The sequence below is a fragment of the Poromitra crassiceps genome, assembly GCF_964638095.1.
Source record: "Poromitra crassiceps genome assembly, chromosome: 1".
In the NCBI taxonomy this organism is placed as follows: Eukaryota; Metazoa; Chordata; class Actinopteri; order Beryciformes; family Melamphaidae; genus Poromitra; species Poromitra crassiceps.
In genome coordinates this window covers 41545204-41569384 of record NC_139623.1, presented here as the reverse complement: position 1 = coordinate 41569384, position 24181 = coordinate 41545204, and the positions used below count along the sequence as shown (strand labels likewise).

The window sequence follows — 24181 nt, the reverse complement described above, 5'->3', positions numbered from 1 at the left end:
CAGTATTATCACGGTTTGTTCAAATGTGCTGAAAATGTTGTGTGAAAAGTACTGATATACTCACAGAGATCATTTCACCAAGTTTTATATTGAAAACTCAGACCCAAAATGATTGATACACTCACTGAAATCATTTCTCCAATCCTGCGCGTTTGCACGGTAATCACGGTAGCCCGGTTTGAAACGGTCCGGTTATCGCAAGGAATTTGATCACGGTTATCATTCAAACCGGTTATCATTACATCCCTAGTCGCAACACATAATCACCTCAGCCTAGAGCGTAATGATTTGGCAAAGCGAGGAAACACAATATAGTCAACATATGAGTCTGTAGGCACCCTAATGAAACATTCATCTGGCATTATGGAGAGTGGCAACACTCTTCTGTATAATATCCACCACCTTTCGAAAATGGCTCATTGACTAAATGTACAGTTGAACTTGCTGAGTGAACATGTTGCAAATGCATGCTCTCTCTCTCTCTGTTGCTCTCTCTCTCTGTCGCTCTCTCTCTGTTGCTCTCTCTCTCTCTCTCTCTCTCTCTCTGTTGCTCTCTCTCTCTGTCGCTCTCTCTCTCTCTCTCTGTGTCGCTCTCTCTCTCTCTCCATCCTGCAGGAGAGAGACTTGCTGACTGTGGGTAAGAGGCGTAGATTCCATGGGAAGAAAGATGTGGCGTCACCTGCTCAGCTCACCATGGCGGGACGTGTTCACTGACCAGACATGTTCTTTCACCTGAAGAGCTCGTTCTCTTGTGGAGGTGACAGCTTGGGCACATTTTCATAGATTGTTTGACACCACTGTCATTGGATTTCATGGGCTGCCTTTGGGGATCTTTGCTCGGAACCTAGTTGGGTGTTCAGTGACTTGATGCAGCTTCACGTTTTCTGCACAAGGCTCTGTTCATTGGATATTACATGGTTACCTTGGATCTAATACGTTGATATCAACGTTCACTCGGATATTGCGGGAATTCTCCTCTGGAGTTACTTACACGAGTGGAGGTTCAGCGGTGCCAGTGGTTGGCCCTCGAAGGACTTGATTCTCGACAAGAGGAGGGTTTCTCTCGATGTTCTCTCTCAAGGACATGGATGGCCCTCGAGCCAGTGGCCTCCGCAAAAAGCGGAAGTCCAGGTCAGTGAGGGATCGGGAGCGGCGATCAGATGGGATAAGGAACAACAACCACGTCCGGGGCTCCGTCTTCCGCTTCTCCTCTGATTCGGAGCGGGAGGCGGGCAGGCGGCCCCCCTCGTCCCGGCCCAGACCCCCGCGGAGAAAGCGAAAGGAGTCTACTTCCGCCGAAGAGGACCTCATCGACGGCTTCTCCATCACGGGGTTCGTGACGCTGGAGGCGCTGGAGGTGAGTGCTAAACCTCGGGGATGCTTAACGGATAAGTTCATCCAAAAATGAAGAATGAGTCATTATCTTTTCACCCTCATGCCTGATGGTAGGACCGGTGATGTTTTTTAGTCCACAAAACACTTGTGGAGTTTCACAGCAAAACACCATTGCAGAATTATCCGGAACAATTGAAGTGGACGTGGTCCAACTTTCAAACATAAAAGACAACCGAAAAAGAAAAAAAACACACACACACACATAAAGAGGGTTAGGGTTAGGTTACTATGTCATTTACACCCTGTTTTTAGCTGAAATCTTCACTGTAGCCAGGTGCTCCAAGAAGGTGGTGGCTTTGGGATACTGTAACCTGCTGAATGAATTTAGGGTGAACTTATCCTTTAAATGCCCGCTGCTCTCCAGCCCTCTGGCTTGAGCTTTGCATGGATGAGTGTCTCCAACCTTCAGGCCCTGGTGCAGCATCTGGATGGGGTTGGTTGGACGGCTCTGAGCACCGTGTGAAGATGTGTTTATTGTTGTATACTGCTCAGTGTGCCGCTCCACTACTGTATTTGGCTCCTGCCTGCATATTTGGTTGTTGTACTCTGAGCTGGAGTTCAACAGATGTATAGCTTCAGGGCTTAACATTTGGCACGGGATTGCGAGATTAACGCATCTTTTTGGAAATGCCCGCATATTTTCAATTTATAAAGGGGGAGTAATCCCACAATGGTTTACGCCAGGGGTTTCAAACTCACGGCCCGCCACGCCACTTGATATCAAGTTATAGTGAAATCAGGCCCCCGCTCGTTGTAAAACACAGAGCGCGCTCCCGAGGCGTGTGGACGAGGCGCTGCCGAGCAGCACTTCACACCAGGGTTGCCAGATAGATTTCCATATATATGCAGTTCCTTGGGCGGTTTTGTGTGAATTTTGGCAGGTTTTGAACTCTTTGTGCTGGAAACTGTCAGCATTTCTGGCAACATGGCTTCACACTCTAGGCCAGCGGCCTGCTGATTCGGTTCACCCGAGTGAAAAACCAAGTGGAAAGAAAAACGTGCACCCTAAAATGTTGTCTTTTGTTGAGAAGTGAACATGTCGCTGTCAAAAGACAAAAGAAAGGTTGATGACGAGCACAGACAGTTTCAGGAGATGTGGGAGAGTGATTATTTTTTCGTCGAGTTCAAAGGGAATGCCGCCTGCCTCATTTGCAAAGAGAAAATCGCTGTACTAAAATAATATAACCTGAAGTGAATAAGAATAAGAGAATAAGCAGGGATGCAAACTAGTCACCTTTAGGTAACAGTGAGTCACCTTTTCCATCCCAAAATAGGGCACTTAAGTGAATGATTTTGTGTCTGCCCTGGTATCTGTCACCTTTTTAACTATCCATGACTTTGCATCCCTGAATAAGAGTCTAATAATTACTACGTCTTTTGTCATTGTGTTTTATCTGGAGACTAAGCAGCCACCGGCTTTTGGTTGTATTAAAGCCTTTATTTTTTGTATTGAGTGATACACTTTACTAAAACACTCATATCACATTATACCCCAGGTGTGCATAAACTACAGGTTAAGTAAAAACAAAAATGTGAAATGATTATTCGGTATCGTATCTGTTATCGGACAGGAGAAGCAGATGTTTACCGGTTATCGTATCGGCTGAAAAAATCCCCCCCAAAGTCTATAAATCCCCCCTATCTGAAGAACATAAGGGGGGATTTCCCCCCCAGTTTGCAAAGTGAATTCTAAGCCCCAAGCTTTAAATGTGGCGCTGCAGGTAGAGATGACTATCTATGCCACTGACAGGCCGTTTGGTTTGTTTTCATAAGTGTTTGCCAGCAAAGGCTTATATATAATATAATGTATATAATATATATATTATATTAGACTAGATGTGGGATGTGCATGTATGTACAGTATGCTAGCAGCAGGGGGCTGTAGTTGCTTTTCGCACACTTCCTAATGGAAAAACAACAACAATTTGACCCATGTTACACGGGTTTATTCAAAGTGATTTATCGTGCACTCTGGCTCTCCATTTTCCTTTGAATGCACCCAAGCTGTAACAGCTCTGACTCACAACTAAGCCACTGTAAAATACACACACGCCGCATCTCTCTCTGTAATGCTAACTTACATGTAGCTGCATTAGCTCTTGTTATTTTACAGTAAACACCAGCCTTTCCCAACAGAGCATTTTGCACTGGATATGTCTACTGTCTACTGAAGCGCTGGCTTTGACTATCACTTCTGTCACACAGCAACGCACAAATTCATGTTGGAACGTTTCAAGTGAGTAGCTGTCGACTGTGACAATGCAAGGTCAGTATAGGGCCTAGGCTATATCAATTGATGAAGAAAAAAGATTAATTTTCATTGTTCAGCATGATACTCTTCACAAAGGTGAATAACCTTTATGCCTTTTGAAGCGTTTTATAAAAATCGCGTAAAAAAACCAAAACGCATTTATGTTCCAAAAGCCATAAAAGTTATTCACGTTTGTGAAGATTATCATGCAGAACCCAGATTCGCATTCCCATAAACTTTTGTTAACCACACAGACGTTATTTTATGCATTTAAGCAAAAACCCCATGTTAAATCCCATAGACTTTTCCACTGAAGAACGGTACTGAAGTATACTTTCGGACTCATTCTTGCAGCTCTCTATTGTTCATTCATTTAATAATCAGTTGTGTTAGATGCTAACAGTTTAACATGAGTTTAATAGAACAGATTTAGGAGAATCATCAACACGCATGAAACAGCTCAAGGGGTACATAAGAGAAAAAAGGTTGGAAACCACTGATGTATGTAGAACCTTGATTGCCCTTTCATAAGAGCTGCATTCTTCACGTCATCTTCACAGTTTTATACAGTATTGGCATGAATTACAGTTATACGTGTAAAAATATGACAATTTCCCCTGGATATTGTGTTAATATAGTGATGCCTAGTACTGTGACACTTTAGTTCACATTTCAACAAGGCTATTAATTGGGCACATAATGATGTTCTATCAAGTTATGAACTTTCAGTGAAATGAAATGAAACTTGAAATAATAGCTATTGAATGGCTGATTGTAACTGATTTACAACTTAATACATGCGCTATTAGTATAAATGATTTTGACATTCTATTACCCCAATGGATTTTGTTCCAGCTTTTTACTGCGGTCAAATGGAAGAAAAGCAGAGTAATAAATCAGATTATATTGCAGTATCAAATCAATAATAAATCCAATTTATTTAGAAGGCACTCTTTACAAAACTTGTTTGTCACAAAGTGGCTCACATAGTAATAAAAGGACATAGTTAAATTAAGAACAAGAGAAAAACAACTGTGTGTGTGTGTGTGCATGCGTGCGTGTGTATGTGCGTGCGTGCGTGTGTATGTGTGTGTGTGTGTGTGTGTGTGTGTGTGCGTGTGGGCGTGCGCACGCGTGCGTGTGCGTGCGTGCGTGTGCGTGCGCGTGTGTGTGTGTGCGTGCGTGCGTGCGTGCATGCGTGCGTGTGTGCGTGTGTGTGTGAGTGTGCGTGCGTGTGTATGTGTGCGTGCGTGCGCGTGTGCATGCGTGCGTGTGAGTGTGTGGGTGAGTGCGTGCAGGCGTATTTGTGTGAGTGAGAACTCCAGGGCAACAGTAAGGCTCTATCATCTCAGTGAGCCCTCAAGCAGCGAAGTGAAGGAAGAGCACAATATTAAATTGCAATACTAGAGTTACTGGAGAGCATTCAATATGGCGGTTTGTCGTGTTATGGCCAAATGATGACAATATCCTATCAGGAGCTGGATGCTTCCTATCCCTGTTAGTCTCATGTGCCACTTGGAGTGTGATGACAGAAGAAATACCGAATAGTTGTTCTAGGATCTGGACTGTAACCATGACTCAAACCCACAAAACTCCTTGTAGATGAACTGATCAGTTCCATACCTCTCCCTCTGTCCTCAGGTTGTCTTTTGCTCTACATTTTACTAACCTCCTCCCAAACCTGTTCCTTGGCCAGATTCATCTGTTTCCCAAGGTCAAGTTTGTGCTGTACGCTGCAGTAGTCTGCTCTTCAGACTTAACAGCTCATTCACACCATTATGCCAAAGCCACAGCAGTTTCATTTCGGCGTCCTTGTTAACAGGTGAGCGGGAAGTGTGAAGCTGCCAGGCATGAAGTCAATGCAAGTTGTGGGCGGGGGCAAGGCGTGCCGAGTAAGGCGCTGAGGAAAAGAGTGCTTCTTGTGTGACCGATGTAGCGTGACACTCAGCTTCAGCGTGGCTTTGGTGTATGGTGTCAACAAAGGCTGAAGCTTTGTGCTATACGCTGCAGTAGCCTGCTCTTCAGATTGAAGCTTTGTGCTGTATGCCTTTGTTCACACCTGCCGCTTAACATAAGCAGAAGTGAAGCTTGAGGCAGGCTCAAGCTGAGCTGATGCCTAATCGGTCACACAAGAAGCCTTCTCTTTTCCTCTGCACCTCGCTCGGCACGCCTTGAACCCGCCCACAACTCCCATTGACTTCATGCCTGGCAGCTTCATGCTTCACGCGTCACGCTTGGAAAATAGGACTGAATCCTGAACGATCGCTTGAGCATGCCTTGAGCAAGGCACGCGCGCGGCTGGTGTGAACGGCCTCGCGTGTTAACAAGGAAATGAAACTTGTGGATTCAGCGTAGGTTGAGCTTCGGCGTATGGTCTGAACGGGCTGTACGCTGCGAGGGAACGCCTGAACATAGTTGGACGGGCGGTGGCATGTGACTGAACATGATGTAGTACTTTTAAGGGTTGCACGTATTGGGGAAAGTATTAACCAAAATTCATTAATTGAATTAATTGACATAAGCGAGATAGGTTCTGCATGTCGGTTTCGATACATTTTCGGTTAATTGCCCAACCCTACAATAGAGGACCGTAATATCAAATAGTGCAATGGTAGCCTAAAGGTGAGAGGAGAGGGCTTGTGACTGAAAGGTTAGCGGTTCAAATTTCTGCCTGAGCCGGGGGGGTTGGGGGGGTGGATGCAGGCCTGGAAGAAGAATCAGACGCACTTTCCCCTCCCTCAGCAGCTACCTTTTGAAGTGTCCTTGAGCAAGGTGCCTGACCCGCAGCTCGTCCAGTGGAGCTGCTGCTCACAAGCAAACAATAGAACACTGCTATTGTGCCGCACAGCTCTCAGCTGTTCAACCGAATGAGTGTGAGGCACGGTGGTGCTGAAAACGAAAGAAAGAAAGAAACATTGCCTGCGTACATAAAGGTTAAAAGTACTGATAATGATAACAATCGGCAAACCTTCCCATGGTAAATACAGGTTTGAAACAAACGAAAGAAGCAATATGCATCTTTGAAGATTGTCTCGATGTCTCTATGTCTAATGACTCAGAGATGACCATTTATTGAGGAGGTTTTTTAGTGGTACATATCAAGAAGGCATAACTGGCAAAATCATACTTACACCCACTCCATGGTTTGACATGGTTTGAGAGATGTGTTTTTCCTTTTATTCCCTCTGTTTATCTCTGATTATGGATGAGGCGTCAGGGAGCTTTTGGTATATTTGACTGCCTCCAGCTTTGTTGCTAGTTTTCTTCACTAATTTGATCTCTTTTATTATCATCACATTTAATTACCCTGATGGGCACAATATTTCTCTAGTTTATTCAGGAATTATCATTTTGTAGCTTTCCTACATGTTTATTTGAATACATGCTATGTTGCTATTCCCTTCGGGGGGGGGGGGGGGGGGGGTGTGTGTGTGTGTGTGTGTGTGTGTGTGTGTGTGTGTGTGGAGGGAGGGAGGGGGGTGCGAGGGTGTGTGTGTGGACTCCCTGTGCTGCACTTCAGGGTCAAGCCATCTATCGGCATGCCTATGTTCAGACTAGGAGGCCAAATCTGATTTGTGAACTTTAGTGACCTATTAATGACTTTATCCAGATTGGTTTTATGAGTCTGGACGCTCCAAGTCTGATTTGTGTCACTTGTCCCAAACCACATATGGAGGTAGTTTCCAATCTGCTTTCGACTGATGTGACTTCAGTGCGGACGCGCAGATCCACCAAATCTGATTTGAACGTCAATCGCAACTCGTCATCAAATGCTTCTGCGCAGGAAAACCACGTCACCAACGTACGTATTTACTGACACCCACGTCGTTACCATAGCAACCCATGCAGATAGGCTGTTTATGTCTGGACACACAGATCCGACTTGAGAATCAGATTTGTGGCAGTGCGGACACACTCCCAAATCAGATTTGGGAAACCAATCAAGATAATGATGATTAAAGCAAATCAGATTTGCCTGTAATGTGAACAAGGCCTAAGACAGCCTTTGGACCCTAGGTGGTTTGTTTGCCAACCCTCTTTTTTGCCACAGTGAGCTGCTGTGATTGATTGTGGGTCTCTGCCACACTGTGTGTTAACATGCTGCAGATATGTGAACGTTATCACAAGCATATCGCAGCACTAGTGTCTCTTTTGCTGGCTGTCTGGGTATAGTTAAATTGTGATGAGGTCAGACCCCAGAGGTCCATGCTAGTGCTCTCCATCTGTCACCACAGCACTGGAAGAACACTGCTCCCAAGCCTGCTTTTATATGTGTATGCTGATATCTTGACTATGCATTTCTCCTATGTCATCTCTGGGCAGAAGCTTCCATGATAAAGTTCTTGAAATACTTGAATTGCTTTTGGTAGATGTTGTGCTAAAGACATTGTGCTGCATACTACTAGACTATTTGTTTGTGTGGTGTGTCTGTGTAGCCATTCTTTTTTGGATTAAACTCGCCCATGCTGTTTACCATAGCTAAGAACGGTTAAATAGGAAGTGGTGGTTGGACTGATAGTTGGCCTATGGTTAACACCAGTCTGTCCGCAACCATGTTTCCCCTAGCTTCTGTTGCTTGTTGACTCTGTTTCTGATCAGCTTGACCTCAGACAGTGGCGCTCATTCATCAAGCTATAAGCTATAAAAAAACAACGCAGAATCTACAGTGGAAATAATGATCCTAAGACACTTGTCCAGACTGGTTCGTGAAACTTTCTCATGCCACCACTAAATTAATGCAACTTACATCACAGATTGATAAATCAGAGGCATGGAATAAGAACTATGTGGAATCAGTTGATCATTTACATGTGGCACAGCCAAGATTATGCACGTTTGGCGAATCTCTGCTTATAACAAGGAAGGCTTTCTGCAGCAAAATGTGCATACATACATGCAGGCTACAGACTGGAACGTAGCAAAATATCCGAGAAGCAGAACTTAGTGTTTTGGTTGCAGAGGTTGCCACCAAGAGGAGTGCTTTATTTTGGGAAAATGTATCGAAAAGTGGGATTCAAGGCTGTGTGTCATAAAAACAACATTTGGCAAGCATGATCTGTACGCAGTGATTCAACTGAGAAAAGGTTTGTTTCTAATATGCATAATGCTACAAAGAGGCCATTTCCTAGCCTAACCACACTGTACTAATGCTGAGGTCAGAAATAAATGGTCTGATATCACACTTGGCACCCAAAAAGCTGTGGCAGCTTATAATGCAGCAGGTAATGCTTTTCCGTGCACAACACAATACAGCTCTTTGAAATGACTATGCAGGTTGGAATTGATAAACAGCGACTTGGCGGTGGAATCAATGAGCGCACACCCACTTTCAGATCAGATTTGATCGTACAATGTCTATCTATTGTCTGATGAATGTCTCCACTCACGGCCACATCTTCATCTAGCAATGACTTGCTTTCCACGGCACAAATCTACTTTCACGCCAAGACCAAAACTGACAAATAGCTGTCCACAGACATATTCTAATGTGCGACTGCAAGGTGATACAGATACAAGAGTTGCATCTAAAATACAGAAATTGCATTTGCTAATTTTCTTTTTGGTCACACATTAAGTTAGAGCTTAGTGCAAATTGAAATGTGCGTGTGTGAAAACGCCACAGTCCTACGAGAAAATGAGGAAAAACTCTGCGTCCATTTCTCTCCACAACGCGTTGTCAAATCAATGTGAAAGTGCACATGGACATTGAACACTGGCATACAGTAGGCAGGGACTGATCACTGGCATACAGTAGGCAGGTGTGTGTGTGTGTGTGTGTGTGTGTGTGTGTGTGTGTGTGTGTGTGTGTGTGTGTGTGTGTGTGTGTGTGTGTGTGTGTGGGTGTGGGTGGGTGGGTTGTTGGTGTTTTATTCTTTGGTTCTATATAGATGTTTGCATGTATGTATTTTATTTTTTTATACTATCTCATACTAACCTGTGCCCTTTCCCTGTTTTTTACACTTTATGTATTTTATTGTGTGTGTGTGTTTTTTTTTTACTCTGAATGGCCTTTGTACCTGCCCAGGGACTCCAGATGGAAAGTAGCCAATGGTCAAATCTGTTGCAAAGCATCTCTTCCCCTATGGGGTTTAATGTTTTTTGTATATGTCCCTGCCAAATAAACTAATAAAATAAAATAAATAAATAAATCTAGCAGATTTTTCCATGTCGCCCCAATGTTAAACTGTTTATGAGCATTTTTGGTGTCTACGTGGAGTTGAGGCACACGCATCCCAGCCCGGGTATGGACTAGTACTTACAATGTTTGCATACCCAAGATATTGATTTGAAATGTTTTTGCCTGGGGTGTGCTCATGATTCCTCAAAGTAAATTCGTAGTGTTCAGTTTAATAACACATCACCTGACTGTACTGTTTATGTGTGTTACAGAAAAGCCAGCGCAAAGTCATAGGCTGCAGAAAAACTTGGAGACAGATTTCATTTCAGTTCAGTTCAGTTCAGACAGATTAGCAGCAATATGCTAGTTTTGGGCCCACAAGAATTCTGGAATCTGGACTAATTGTCAGATGGATTCATGCATATTTTGAACCAGTCACTAGTATCAAGTGCAAGAAGTTGAGGTCACGTGCTACTGCTGATTTAGAGTGTTGATACAGAATAGATGTATGTTAATAGATATGTTATGAGCATGTTGGTGTATTAGTCTGAGTGCATTACTCTGTCTTCATGCTTGATGTGCTGTAGTCACAGTCATTCACTTGCTGTATCTGTTATATCCATCACCAACCTTATATTCCTTTTTGTCACAGTTTATGCCCCCGACGGGATTTTCTTTCACTTTCAGTTTCAGCATGAATTGCTTGTCAGTTTTCAAAAAAGAGCAATCTTGAATGGTTTGGAGTTCTCATTCAATGCATTGAAATCCAATGTACCCTGCAGCAGCTGTCCTCTTTAAAAGAGCAGTTGTGCAAGGCAGATTTTATCGAGAGAGGCACCAGACCTGAGCAGAGAGGCACCAGACCTGAGCAGAGAGGCACCAGGCCTGAGCAGAGAGGTACCAGAGAGGCACCAGGCCTGAGCAGCAATCTATTATAGAGAGGCACCAGCACCAGCCTGAGCAGCAGTCACCAGGCCTGAGCAGCACTCTAGAGAGGCACCAGGCCTGAGCAGCAGTCTATTACAGAGAGGCACCAGGCCTGAGCAGCAGTCTATTACAGAGAGGCACCAGGCCTGAGCAGCAGTCTAGAGAGGCACCAGGCCTGAGCAGCAGTCTATTACAGAGAGGCACCAGGCCTGAGCAGCAGTCTATTACAGAGAGGCACCAGGCCTGAGCAGCAGTCTGAGAGAGGCACCAGGCCTGAGCAGCAGTCTAGAGAGGCACCAGGCCTGAGCAGCAGTCTATTACAGAGAGGCACCAGGCCTGAGCAGCAGTCTATTACAGAGAGGCACCAGGCCTGAGCAGCAGTCTGAGAGAGGCACCAGGCCTGAGCAGCAGTCTAGAGAGGCACCAGGCCTGAGCAGCAGTCTAGAGAGGCACCAGGCCTGAGCAGCAGTCTGAGAGAGGCACCAGGCCTGAGCAGCAGTCTAGAGAGGCACCAGGCCTGAGCAGCAGTCTATTACAGAGAGGCACCAGGCCTGAGCAGCAGTCTATTACAGAGAGGCACCAGGCCTGAGCAGCAGTCTGAGAGCGGCACCAGGCCTGAGCAGCAGTCTAGAGAGGCACCAGGCCTGAGCAGCAGTCTATTACAGAGAGGCACCAGGCCTGAGCAGCAGTCTAGAGAGGCACCAGGCCTGAGCAGCAGTCTGAGAGAGGCACCAGGCCTGAGCAGCAGTCTAGAGAGGCACCAGGCCTGAGCAGCAGTCTAGAGAGGCACCAGGCCTGAGCAGCAGTCTATTACAGAGAGGCACCAGGCCTGAGCAGCAGTCTAGAGAGGCACCAGGACTGAGCAGCAGTCTATTACAGAGAGGCACCAGGCCTGAGCAGCAGTCTAGAGAGGCACCAGGCCTGAGCAGCAGTCTAGAGAGGCACCAGGCCTGAGCAGCAGTCTAGAGAGGCACCAGGCCTGAGCAGCAGTCTATTACAGAGAGGCACCAGGCCTGAGCAGCAGTCTAGAGAGGCACCAGGCCTGAGCAGCAGTCTAGAGAGGCACCAGGCCTGAGCAGCAGTCTGAGAGAGGCACCAGGCCTGAGCAGCAGTCTAGAGAGGCACCAGGCCTGAGCAGCAGTCTAGAGAGGCACCAGGCCTGAGCAGCAGTCTAGAGAGGCACCAGGCCTGAGCAACAGTCTATTATAGCACTTTGAGAAATTACTAAATTATTGAGCTCCTTCTCCTCTAAAACCTTTGTTTCAGCCGTTTCATTTAAAGGGCTCTTGAACCTCAGGAGGCCACTGACCAGAATTGATTTAAAAACATTGCCTCAGTTAACCCACTGCTCCATTATTTCCCCACAATTAGTACTCTGATGTCTGTCTGTCTTTATGTAATACCACCCCACACACACACACACACACACACACACACACACACACACACACACACACACACACACACACACACCTTAACCCCCATCTCTGCAGCCAATACATGCTTTATGCTCATTTACAAGCCACGCCCCCTGCTTTCCCAAACTTAACTAAAACATTATATGCGTGATGATGACATAAAGGCCGAACTGACTCTCTTTTTTTAGAGTTTTTTCTGACTTTTCTCCTATTTTCTCCCTTATTGTGTTTGGCCAGTTCCCCCTGCTGTCCCGGTCATTGCTCCACCCCCTCTGCCGATTTGGGGCGAGCCGCAGAGACTAGCACATGCTTCCTCCAATACATGTGCAGTGGCCAGCCGCTTCTTTTCATAGCACATGTGAGGATCATGTTATTCCCCCCAGTTCCCCTTCCCAGAACAGGTGCCTGGACTGACCAGAGGGGGCACTAGAGCAGTGACCAGGCTTCCCACCCACCACAGACAGAGTCAATTGCGTCTGTAGGAACGTCTGACCAAGCCGAGAGGCCAGACTGACTCCAATCCTCCCTGCGATAAGACCGCCTCATCTACCTGCTCAGCAGGTTAACAGGAATCTATTACATGATTGGCTGCCTATGATAATTCAAGGAACCACACAAATGCAAAAGCATGTGAACTGGTGGTACATTGGCTGGGTGTATTTTCCTCTAACTGTGCATAAAAAGAGGCTGTAAAGATTTCTTGTCTGTTAATTCACAATGGCCCGCAGAGCTCCTGCAGCTTCTGTTGTCCCTCCAAGTCATTCCCTCCTCTCTGCCTGCATTTGCTACATGCCATAAAAGCAGAAGACAACAGATTCACCTCATACGCCAGCAGCATACACAATACACAATACACAATACGCACGGTGCACACAAACTGCATAACACCTCATATGAGCCTAGATTGGGTGAGTAGCCGAGTATTGGGATGGACACGCAGAGCTGACACAAGCATTTTGGGGGCCTGTGGGGTGGAGTTTGGACCGGCTCCTTCCATTAGTCACCCCCCCAAGAAATACCACGTAACGAGAATAACAATCAATTCTCACTTATGATGGGAAAACTTGGATTGTGCGATTTCTGTATAAGAAGCTCTGAAGCGCTACTGCATGTGTCAGATAGGAAAAAGAAGAGAAACTAGGCTATGTGCTGAACCTATTTTGCCTCCTATAATACAGTATATATAGTGCAGCAATTTGGGCCTTGGCACAGGCTTTGTCATGTCACGCCTGCCCGCACCAAACAGCATATTACTGGCTGCAGAGTCTGACCACCGTAGAGGGAGGAGAATGTCAATCGATCACAAAGGGCTTGAATGCCTTTCAGATCAAAATGACAAAAAAGTCCATATGTCTAAAACCGTGTGCCTACTGGAGCAGAAATGTTTTCATATCGAGACCTGGAAATCCTCGCCCTCCCCTTTTCATACTCAGTTATTTCATATTCATTCCGTTTCATTGATATACCCACTAGGATGTTGTTGGCTCCGTTTAGGTGCCATTTTCTATTTTTGATTCCTGCTGCACCCGTCACTCATCATTTAATTTTAGGCATGAGCTTCGCACCCGTTGGTCACACCCACGTTGGCCTCGGAGATGTGGCAGATGCATGCTGGGGCATGGCAGGGCATCGTGGCCCATGGAATAAGTTGAGTCATGAGGGCTCGATACAGCATACAGTAGTATCGCGATATTTTGTGTGGAAATAATATATCGTATCGCACAAAACAATATTTGAGTATATAAATTGTCAAGTGCATGCATTATTTATGACAGGTTTTTATGACAGTGTTGGTCAGTCTGTCTGCTAGACAATAAAGTCCCTTTTAGACTTGCCCAAAATGCCACTAATATCCACAAACTAGTGGCATTTTGGTAACACTTTACAATAACGTACACAAATACTATAGTAGTTACTAGTAAACTAACCATTAACTAATAGCCAGTTAATGAGTAGCTAATGAAAAAATTGGCATTAGTCAATCACTAGTTAATCATAGTTAATGAGTAGGTAGTCATTAGTTAATGATTAGTATCTAATTTCCTGAGTAGAGTAGTTAATCATTACCTAATGATTACTAAATGTCAGCTCGTGAATAGAGTAGTTAATCATTACTTAATGATTCCAAAATGTCAGTGCGTGAATGTATTAGTTAATCATTAGTTAATCTTTTTGTGTACCCTATTGTAAAGTGGTGCATCATACTCAGTAGTTTATGAATACTGAATCATTACCTGTCCATTAGTTACTCTTTTCGCACCCTAATATAAAGTGAAAGATATCCTTATCAAATAAACACTCCCTCCAGGTGATATTAGAACCCTGAACCCCAAGATTGTTAAATTGTAAGTCTGGTTCTCTACCATCTGAGCTAACCAGCCTGTTGCTTGTTAGTGCCATACTATCGAATGTAGAACCTCAGACCAAGTATTATAGTTTAAAGGTATATTCCACTCAAATACTACTTTATGTCCAAGTACTTACAAGTACTTAGACATAAGTAGTATTTGGCTGAAACATACCTAAGTACTTGGACATGAAGTAGTATTTGGATGGAATATATCTTAAAAACTATAAGTACTTGAACAGAAAGTAGTATGTGGATAGGACATAATACTTAGTCTCTGACTCTACAGACCTATAGTATGGCTCTACCAAATAACAGGCTGGTTAGCTCAGATGGTAGAGAACCAGACTTACAATTTAACAATCTTGGGGTTCAGGGTTCGAATCTCACCTGGAGGGAGTGTTTGTTTGATAAGGATATCTTTCACTTTATATTAGGGTGCGAAAAGAGTAACTAATGGACAGGTAATGATTCAGTATTCATAAACTACTGAGTATGATGCACCACTTTACAATAGGGTACACAAAAAGATTAACTAATGATTAACTAATACATTCACGCACTGACATTTTGGAATCATTAAGTAATGATTAACTACTCTATTCACGAGCTGACATTTAGTAATCATTAGGTAATGATTAACTACTCTACTCAGGAAATTAGATACTAATCATTAACTAATGACTACCTACTCATTAACTATGATTAACTAGTGATTGACTAAGGCCAAATTTTTCATTAGCTACTCATTAACTGGCTATTAGTTAATGGTTAGTTTACTAGTAACTACTATAGTATTTGTGTACGTTATTGTAAAGTGTTACCGGCATTTTCTTCGGTCTAAAAGTTACCAAGCAGGGCCGTTTAGCCGATAGAGCAACCCTGCAAGTTAGGTGGGTTTTTACGCGGCTGCTCTGCTCCAGCTGGCGATATAAATCTTGCCCGTGGCCCAACCCATGATTTTCCGACCCTGCTTCTCCTCCGCCTGAGTTGCCCCGCCTTTTCCAGCATGAGTCAGTGAGATTCAGTGATTCCCACAGCCTGAAATTCGACTTTCTTAACGGTTAATTATTTTACCTTGACGGAATATGCAGAGATTTTGCATCTCTCATGCACGAGTGCACACCACACAGCCCAGGCGCAGACAGCATCAAGTCAGCCAGAATGTAAGTAGGTCGTCCGCTTAAGCTCTTTCAAAAATAAAACCCTCGTTGTAACGTTAAACATTTTGAGTCATGCTTTACAGCCATTCATGTAATCTTAAAGTGTAACTTACCCCCAAAACACTTTTTTTCAGCTTTTAACCAATATATATGACTTTGGGGGTGGTGTGTGAAGTATTCTGGTCAAAATTTCCACATTTGAGACCAAACTGTTGCCATTGTACCATTTGTATCATTTTCAGCCGCATAAGTTCCCTCTATGGGTTGAACACTGCTTTTTCTTGTGCCCTCAAATGAATGGGATATTTGGTACATCCTGACGTCACGGTGGGTTTAGCACACGCCCCACTCATGTGAAAAATAGTTTTTTTCCCCATTGATTATTACTGTAGTTCACGCGGTGCGAGCCCTTTAAGACCAGTGCATCTATGGGTAATGCCTACTGTGGCTAATATTAGCCGCTAGTTAGTTATGTTATATGGCAGTAAAATGCCACTGAATGACCAAATTGATATAACTTTTAACCATTTCGAGTAACACTGTTTCCATATGGATCACCAGCGTTAGTTTGTTGTTTATAACGTGGCTATATTCATAACATTTATCTCGGATGCGTTATTTCGAATCCCACATAGGTTACGCCAAACCCCACATAGGTTATGCCTCGAATCCCACATAGGTTACGCTAAAGCCCACATAGGTTATGCCTCAAATCCCACATAGGTTACGCTAAAACCTGGGTTTCAGGACGAAACAGTCTCGAGCCACTAACATCATCTTTAGAGCACAATATTCCTGGAATGCAAGTTTAACTAAACAGTTACAGTACATGTCCTCTGCATTCTACATAAAATTAAGATATTACGGGTTGTTTTATTTTGTATGTTACATACTTATTGGCCAAGATATGTTAGTTTATGGGGGAGGAGGTGTGGGCGGCCATCTTGCCTGCGGGGTTTTCGGATCGAGTGGAGAGTCGTTTTGCAGGAAATCTGGGGCGGTAAGTCCCGCTTTAACATCACGAGTATTTTGATACAATGTTTGCTGCTTCGTTTGTTGAAACACCTTCATCTCCTCCAACGTGCATCAGTCAGGCTATTTATAACATTACTTTGAAATTTTTACCCGGAAGTTTCCATTTTGTTTTGGGGGGCCTGACACAGCGCCCTGAGAGAAGGGAAAAGGGAGGGTGAAGAGACAGCCTGCAGCGGTGGAGAAACGTGGGTTGAGAGTGCGATATAAAAGTTTAAAAGGCGATGCTGCTGCTGCTACCCCCTGCTGCTTTCCTGGGTAACAAAAACACGTGCACTAGTGTGACTTTTGATGTAAAAAGGTATAGCAAATTCTTTCTCCAATAAAAATGATTGAAGGGAGATGAACAGAAAGGAAACTTTATCTCATTAGATAAAACATGTTGACAAAGTTTTTCTTTTGGGGACATCATTTGCAGTTGAAAAAAGGTCATAAATAGCAATATATCGCAATATTTTAAAACTCGTAATATTGTAACTTTAAGTATCGTGATAATATCGTATCATGGGGACTCTGGTGATTCCCACCCCTACTGTGGAGGGAAGGGGGTCAGCAAAATGATAATAGGCTCATTGATAAGTTGTCAGACCTTCGAAATAACAAATAACGACGAGCTAATTAATGGCTATTGATATTTAAAGTGGAGCAGGAGTTAAAGGAGAGCTCTCTGGCCTCAGCTGAGAGCATCAACCGCAGTAATGATGTCAACAAGGGGGGTTTCTCCTCATATCGCCAAATGGAGACGATGAATTACAGTCAACAGTCTGGCGTTGTTCTCTTCTGCTGTGCTTGCCAACATTTCAAAAACAATAGATTTTCTCTGGCACAGTCCTGTGAAGCCTGCCCGGAGGAGCTGGAAGCACAGGGAGAGAAGAACACATTGATTAGTACTTCACTGTAAAGAAGAGGCTAATGTGAAATCAAATGTATTGACAGGCTGTTTCCAAAAGCACACGGAGGAAAAAAAATGCCATTTCAATCAATTAACACTGCGGCCGCCAGGTTTTTAACACCCCCTCTGACCGCCGCTGCACTCTGTCTGACTGCTGTGTAAAATGTATCATTATTTCACAATAATAAAGTCTCAACAATAAATCTATTTATATTAGGTAAATTAAAAAAAGATCCTCTTAATAGCACTTTGGTTTGTCAGGTTATGTTTATGATAAGTGTCTTTAATAGCCATATCGGCTGGGCTTCATACTGTAGGCAGTAAATGATTTGTATGATTACAAATGGAATTATAATCCAAATTATTATATAGCTAAGCCTACTTTATCTCTCTCTCCGTTGAAAAGATGCGCTATCAAGTCATCGAGCTCTCGTTGCGCCGAGCTGCCTTGGCGGAGATATTTCTGTCTCGTGAATAATACCACTTTTGTCTTTTAATTAATTTTCCACCTTCCACCACACACACACACACACACACACACACACACACACACACACACACACACACACACACACCACACCCACACACGCGCGCTTCTCCCAGCCTCTCGGCGGTAATGGCAGATATTCATTTAGCCGCATGTTGCCAGTGTCAGACAGTGATGTATGCTATGCATTCATGTGCTGTGACAGCCCCAGTGACTCACACATCAAATGAAATGCGCTGTCATCATCGCATGGGGACGTCTTCAACAACCGCCACCAGATTAGATAATCCAGCTGTAGGATTTTTTGGATGGCTTCCAGCATCCGACGACACAAACAAACAGCACAGATAGTCATCACATTCCCCTGACGTTGCTGTGTTAGTGTGTGCAGTCACTTCAGAGGACGGGGAGGCGGAACTAACTGAGTCAGGGCCCTATTTAAAGCCTCATTGATCTCCTCTTACTAGTGTACATAGCTTGTCTAGTTGACCAATCAAAGAGCCAGCTCTCTGTACAGCTCCTGGGGGGGGAGTCGGGCACCATCTCCATGATGTTTCTGTGCTGGGTTGGCACTTCAACAGGCTTTCATCTGTCACTAACATGTGTCCTGGGTTGGCTCTTCAACAGCCTTTCATCTGTCACTAACATGCGTCCTGGGTCGGCTCTTCAACAGCCTTTCATCTGTCACTAACATGTGTCCTGGGTTGGCTCTTCAACAGCCTTTCATCTGTCACTAACATGTGTCCTGGGTCGGCTCTTCAACAGCCTTTCATCTGTCACTAACATGTGTCCTGGGTTGGCTCTTCAACAGCCTTTCATCTGTCACTAACATGTGTCCTGGGTTGGCACTTCAACACTCTTTCCATCTGTCACTAACATGTGTCCTGGGTTGGCACTTCGACACTCTTTCATCTGTCACTAACATGTGTCCTGGGTTGGCACTTCGACACTCTTTCATCTGTCACTAACATGCGTCCTGGGTTGGCACTTCAACACTCTTTCCATCTGTCACTAACATGTGTCCTGGGTTGGCACTTCGACACTCTTCCATCTGTCACTAACATGCGTCCTGGGTTGGTACTTCGACACTCTTTCATCTGTCACTAACATGCGTCCTGGGTTGGCACTTCAACAGCCTTTCATCTGTCACTAACATGTGTCCTGGGTTGGTACTTCGACACTCTTTCATCTGTCACTAACATGCGTCCTGGGTTGGCACTTCGACACTCTTTCCATCTGTCACTAACATGTGTCCTGGGTTGGCACTTCGACACTCTTTCCATCTGTCACTAACATGTGTCCTGGGTTGGCACTTCAACAGCCTTTCATCTGTCACTAACATGCGTCCTGGGTTGGCACTTCGACACTCTTTCCATCTGTCACTAACATGTGTCCTGGGTTGGCACTTCGACACTCTTCCATCTGTCACTAACATGCGTCCTGGGTTGGTACTTCGACAGCCGTTCATCTGTCACTAACATGCGTCCTGGGTTGGCACTTCAACAGCCTTTCATCTGTCACTAACATGTGTCCTGGGTTGGTACTTCGACACTCTTTTATCTGTCACTAACATGCGTCCTGGGTTGGCACTTCGACACTCTTTCCATCTGTCACTAACATGTGTCCTGGGTTGGCACTTCGACACTCTTCCATCTGTCACTAACATGCGTCCTGGGTTGGTACTTCGACACTCTTTCATCTGTCACTAACATGTGTCCTGGGTTGGCACTTCAACAGCCGTTCATCTGTCACTAACATGCGTCCTGGGTTGGCACTTCAACAGCCTTTCATCTGTCACTAACATGTGTCCTGGGTTGGCACTTCAACAGCCTTTCATCTGTCACTAACATGTGTCCTGGGTTGGCACTTCAACAGCCTTTCATCTGTCACTAACATGCATCCTGGGTTGGCTCTTCAACAGCCTTTCATCTGTCACTAACATGTGTCCTGGGTCGGCTCTTCAACACTCTTTCATCTGTCACTAACATGTGTCCTGGGTACTTGGCACTTCAACAGGCTTTCATCTGTCACTAACATGTGTCCTGGGTTGGCACTTCAACAGCCTTTCATCTGTCACTAACATGCGTCCTGGGTTGGCACTTCGACACTCTTTCCATCTGTCACTAACATGTGTCCTGGGTTGGCACTTCGACACTCTTTCATCTGTCACTAACATGTGTCCTGGGTTGGCACTTCGACACTCTTTCATCTGTCACTAACATGTGTCCTGGGTTGGCACTTCGACACTCTTTCATCTGTCACTAACATGTGTCCTGGGTTGGCACTTCGACAGCCTTTCATCTGTCACTAACATGCGTCCTGGGTTGGCACTTCGACACTCTTTCCATCTGTCACTAACATGTGTCCTGGGTTGGCACTTCGACACTCTTTCATCTGTCACTAACATGCGTCCTGGGTTGGTACTTCGACACTCTTTCATCTGTCACTAACATGTGTCCTGGGTTGGCACTTCAACAGCCTTTCATCTGTCACTAACATGTGTCCTGGGTTGGCACTTCGACACTCTTTCCATCTGTCACTAACATGTGTCCTGGGTTGGCACTTCAACAGCCTTTCATCTGTCACTAACATGTGTCCTGGGTTGGCACTTCGACACTCTTTCCATCTGTCACTAACATGTGTCCTGGGTTGGCACTTCGACAGCCTTTCATCTGTCACTAACATGTGTCCTGGGTTGGCACTTCGACACTCTCATCTGTCACTAACATGTGTCCTGGGTTGGCACTTCGACACTCTCATCTGTCACTAACATGTGTCCTGGGTTGGCACTTCGACACTCTTTCCATCTGTCACTAACATGTGTCCTGGGTTGGCACTTCGACAGCCTTTCATCTGTCACAAACATGTGTCCTGGGTTGGCACTTCGACAGCCTTTCATCTGTCACTAACATGCGTCCTGGGCGGCCGGATTGTAATTGGATAGAGCGACAGAGCATAAAATGCAGGTGTCAATGTCACCTAAGACACGTTCAAAATCTGATCACCCAGATCAGGAGGTGCTCGGAGATGCATTTGGCCACATTAACAGTGCAAATCAATGCGCATGATGTAGCAATAGTGAAAATGGAAGTAAAAGTTCACATTAAGGATCTTACCAGGAGGTGCACTTGGATATTAATATTTATTATTATTAAATATTATGCTATAGCGGCCATGCTTTTTAATTCCAGTTATAAAAAGGATAGTCCGGGTCCTTGATTGTGATTGGTTGAGCCACGTTCGAAGCCGTTGTAATATACTCACACACCTGTGACCGCATCACAGTATTATCGCGCCATGTTAGCTGGGGGGTCAGCTTTAAAATCCGTTCGCTAGCTGTTGAGATCTCAGCAATAATGTGGCTATCCTTGCAGCTAAGCTACCGAGGGACTACTGTTTCCGGCGTAACTTGCAGTGTTTTTCCGGCCGTATCTCCTTGGTGTATAGCACACAATGACGTGCAGCTATATATGGTCAATCATAGAAGGTTGAACTGACTGGAGGTGCTCTAAGGCAGTGTTTCTCAACCTTTTTGAGCCGCGACCCCCAAAAAACTTTAGGCTGGGGTTCGCGATTCCCCCTCCCGCCGCTACCCAACCCAACGACAGTGCACACTGATTTCACTCACTCACTGAAATCATTTCTATAGTTTCTATAGCTTTATAAATTATAATACATTAAACTATTGGTATGGGAAATTTAATCTTTATGGGAGAAAAATAATTTATTTTCCCTCTCTTGACAATCATCCAAAAATAATCTCACAACCCTCTGGGGGCTCCCGACCCCAACGTTGAGAACCACAAGGCACCGCTTTCGCAGCGTACCTTAGAACACTTGGCTGTTAAAATCAAGTCAAATCACTGTCAAATCACGGCCTCTTGGGGCTTATTGCTTAAGGAAAAGAGTGGAGACTACCAGTGATGTACTGTATAGAGCGGCGATCCTCAAAGTCCGGACTCCGGTCCGCATCCGGACCGAGATGCCGTCCTATCCGGACCGAGCCCTGTAACCTACAAATCATTGATAACTTACATTTTCACGGAGCGTTTCTATTTTAACCGGCACATGCTTTTCTAGTCTTTACGGTAATACTGGTTCATCTGCCAGGAAGCTCACAGACCAATGCATGCGCTGTAAATCATCACACGTGGTGCTACTCGGCCAATCAAATAAGCGAATCGTTTCTCTCTGTTGCTTCGTTCTCAGTGGTGCTGCGAGACACACGGACAGAGGCGAGTTGAGGCGAGAGATAGTAATTTCACATGGTGTGCTCAAAAGAAACCACTCTTACACGTCCATTCATTGTTCTTACGGGCAGATCAAAACCAGTATGTCTCGTGTGAAGTGCGGTGCGATCCTGACCGGTCTATGGAAGCGCCACACATGAGCAAACACACACCAGCGCACACTCACTGCCCAACGCAAGGCATGCGAGGTTTGCATTGCAATTGCATTGATCGACAGACAGACCGACAGACAGATACCGAGCTCACTTATCTCAAGAGAAAAGGTTGTTTGTTGGCTGAGAGTGTTAAATGTGAAATGGAGTGAAGAAAAGGGGAAACGCATTTCTCTTAAATTAAAGCACTTCATTTTAAGATGCACATTTTTCCAAAGCACTCTGTTGTATGTTATTTGTAAATGCATTATTTTACTTGAAATGAGAAAAGAACATTTATTTATTATAGTAGGCTAGTTATGTAGCTATAATTAATCCAGTTAAATATGAAAACTGTAAATAAGCATTGTTGATGTTTATTTTGATTTAACAGTCAGTTGTTGACTACATACAGACGTACTATTAGGCTACTTCAATCATTGAGTTCAATGGCACTGAATCATAGCGCAAGCTACGTTACAATGTTCCGGACCTTTGCTTGAGGACATTTTCTCTAACTGGACCTTTTTGAATTTTAATTGAGTGCCCCTGGTATAGAGCATGATCTTCTCAGGGAAGCTCTCCACAAACATGCTGCTAAGTCTCATCTGATTTCTGTTGTAGAGCAGCTGTCCTTGCTCTTTGAAGTCATTCACCTCCTCCAGTCTTTGCCCATTCACCGTGATGTTGGTTGATGTTTGTTGGCTGTGGCTGTTCACTAGAACCTTGCTATTTTCTTATTTCCATCTAGAAGAATACGCCATCACAAAATGATTTTCTCTAGTGTCCAGCTTAAAACACCATATTATTCCTGCTCATTTTTTTCTAGCGCTCCAGATTTTCCATTTACCGTGTTGACAATGGGTTAGCAGCAAGGGCACTATACAGCTCGTCGTATAACAGGCAGCTTCACCGAGGTCAGAAAGGAGGAATTAGCCTGTTTGTTTGAAGAGAGTGTTTTCTAAAAGGCTCACTGACTGAACACTGCTGCATCAGAGATGGAACGAGTTTAGTGAATGACAAGCAACAGCAATGAATGCACCAACGTCTTCCAGCAGCGTATATCTACATTGCAGGGTCAAATACCCAACAAAAACGAATCCAGCACACAGTGTACTCTTTACTAAGTGCATTGGATTAATGCGTCCAGTGTCCACAGTACTTTTATAATCCCTGTCTCCCAGACACTTGTTAATGCAGAATGAAACAACATGGCAGCATATCTACACCCAAGTATTAGATTTAGCACAGAGGCAAATCACATCCTCATATCCCCATATAATTGACTTGCCTTGGTTCAGAATAATACATTTCATTGGCTTGCATGTCACCATGTTGCTGAGCCCAGGACATTTTCTATTCCTCACTTCATCTTTGTGGTCCTGATGCTGGCAGGCTCCAGTCAGATGGAATGGGAGGAAAAAAAGACAAATGTTTGCAGAGGCTGATTGTAAAATGCAAGCCCTGAAATAGAGCCCTGCGGAGTCACTCTCTCTCTCTGTTGTGTGTAATTGCCCCCATGATGATGCATTTGGACAGAGTTTTCTTTTTTACACTTGAGAGGAGACCCTTTTCATGCCTAACTGCACAGTTTACTTAGGGCGTGTGTGTGTGTGTGTGTGTGTGTGTGTGTGTGTGTGTGTGTGTGTGCGTGCGCGCGCGCGCGCGTGTGCATGAGTGTGTGTGTGTGTGTGTGTGCGTGCGCGACGTGTGTGTTTGTGTGCATGTGTGTGTGTTTGCATCACAGGCCTGCAGACTTATGGACAGAAG

At 44.6% G+C, this 24181-nt stretch overlaps 1 protein-coding gene across 1 annotated transcript in view; it reads left to right on the top strand.

Moving 5' to 3' along the window:
* Positions 1–1066: 1066 nt before the first annotated feature.
* Positions 1067–24181, top strand: part of auts2a (activator of transcription and developmental regulator AUTS2 a) — a gene marked incomplete at its 5' end in the record, with an annotated part of 735797 nt that continues 712682 nt past the window's right edge. Inside the window, one exon of the mRNA XM_083645781.1 lies at positions 1067–1357. Coding sequence (XP_083501907.1) covers positions 1067–1357 — 291 coding nt within the window. The remainder of the gene's footprint in view (positions 1358–24181) is intronic.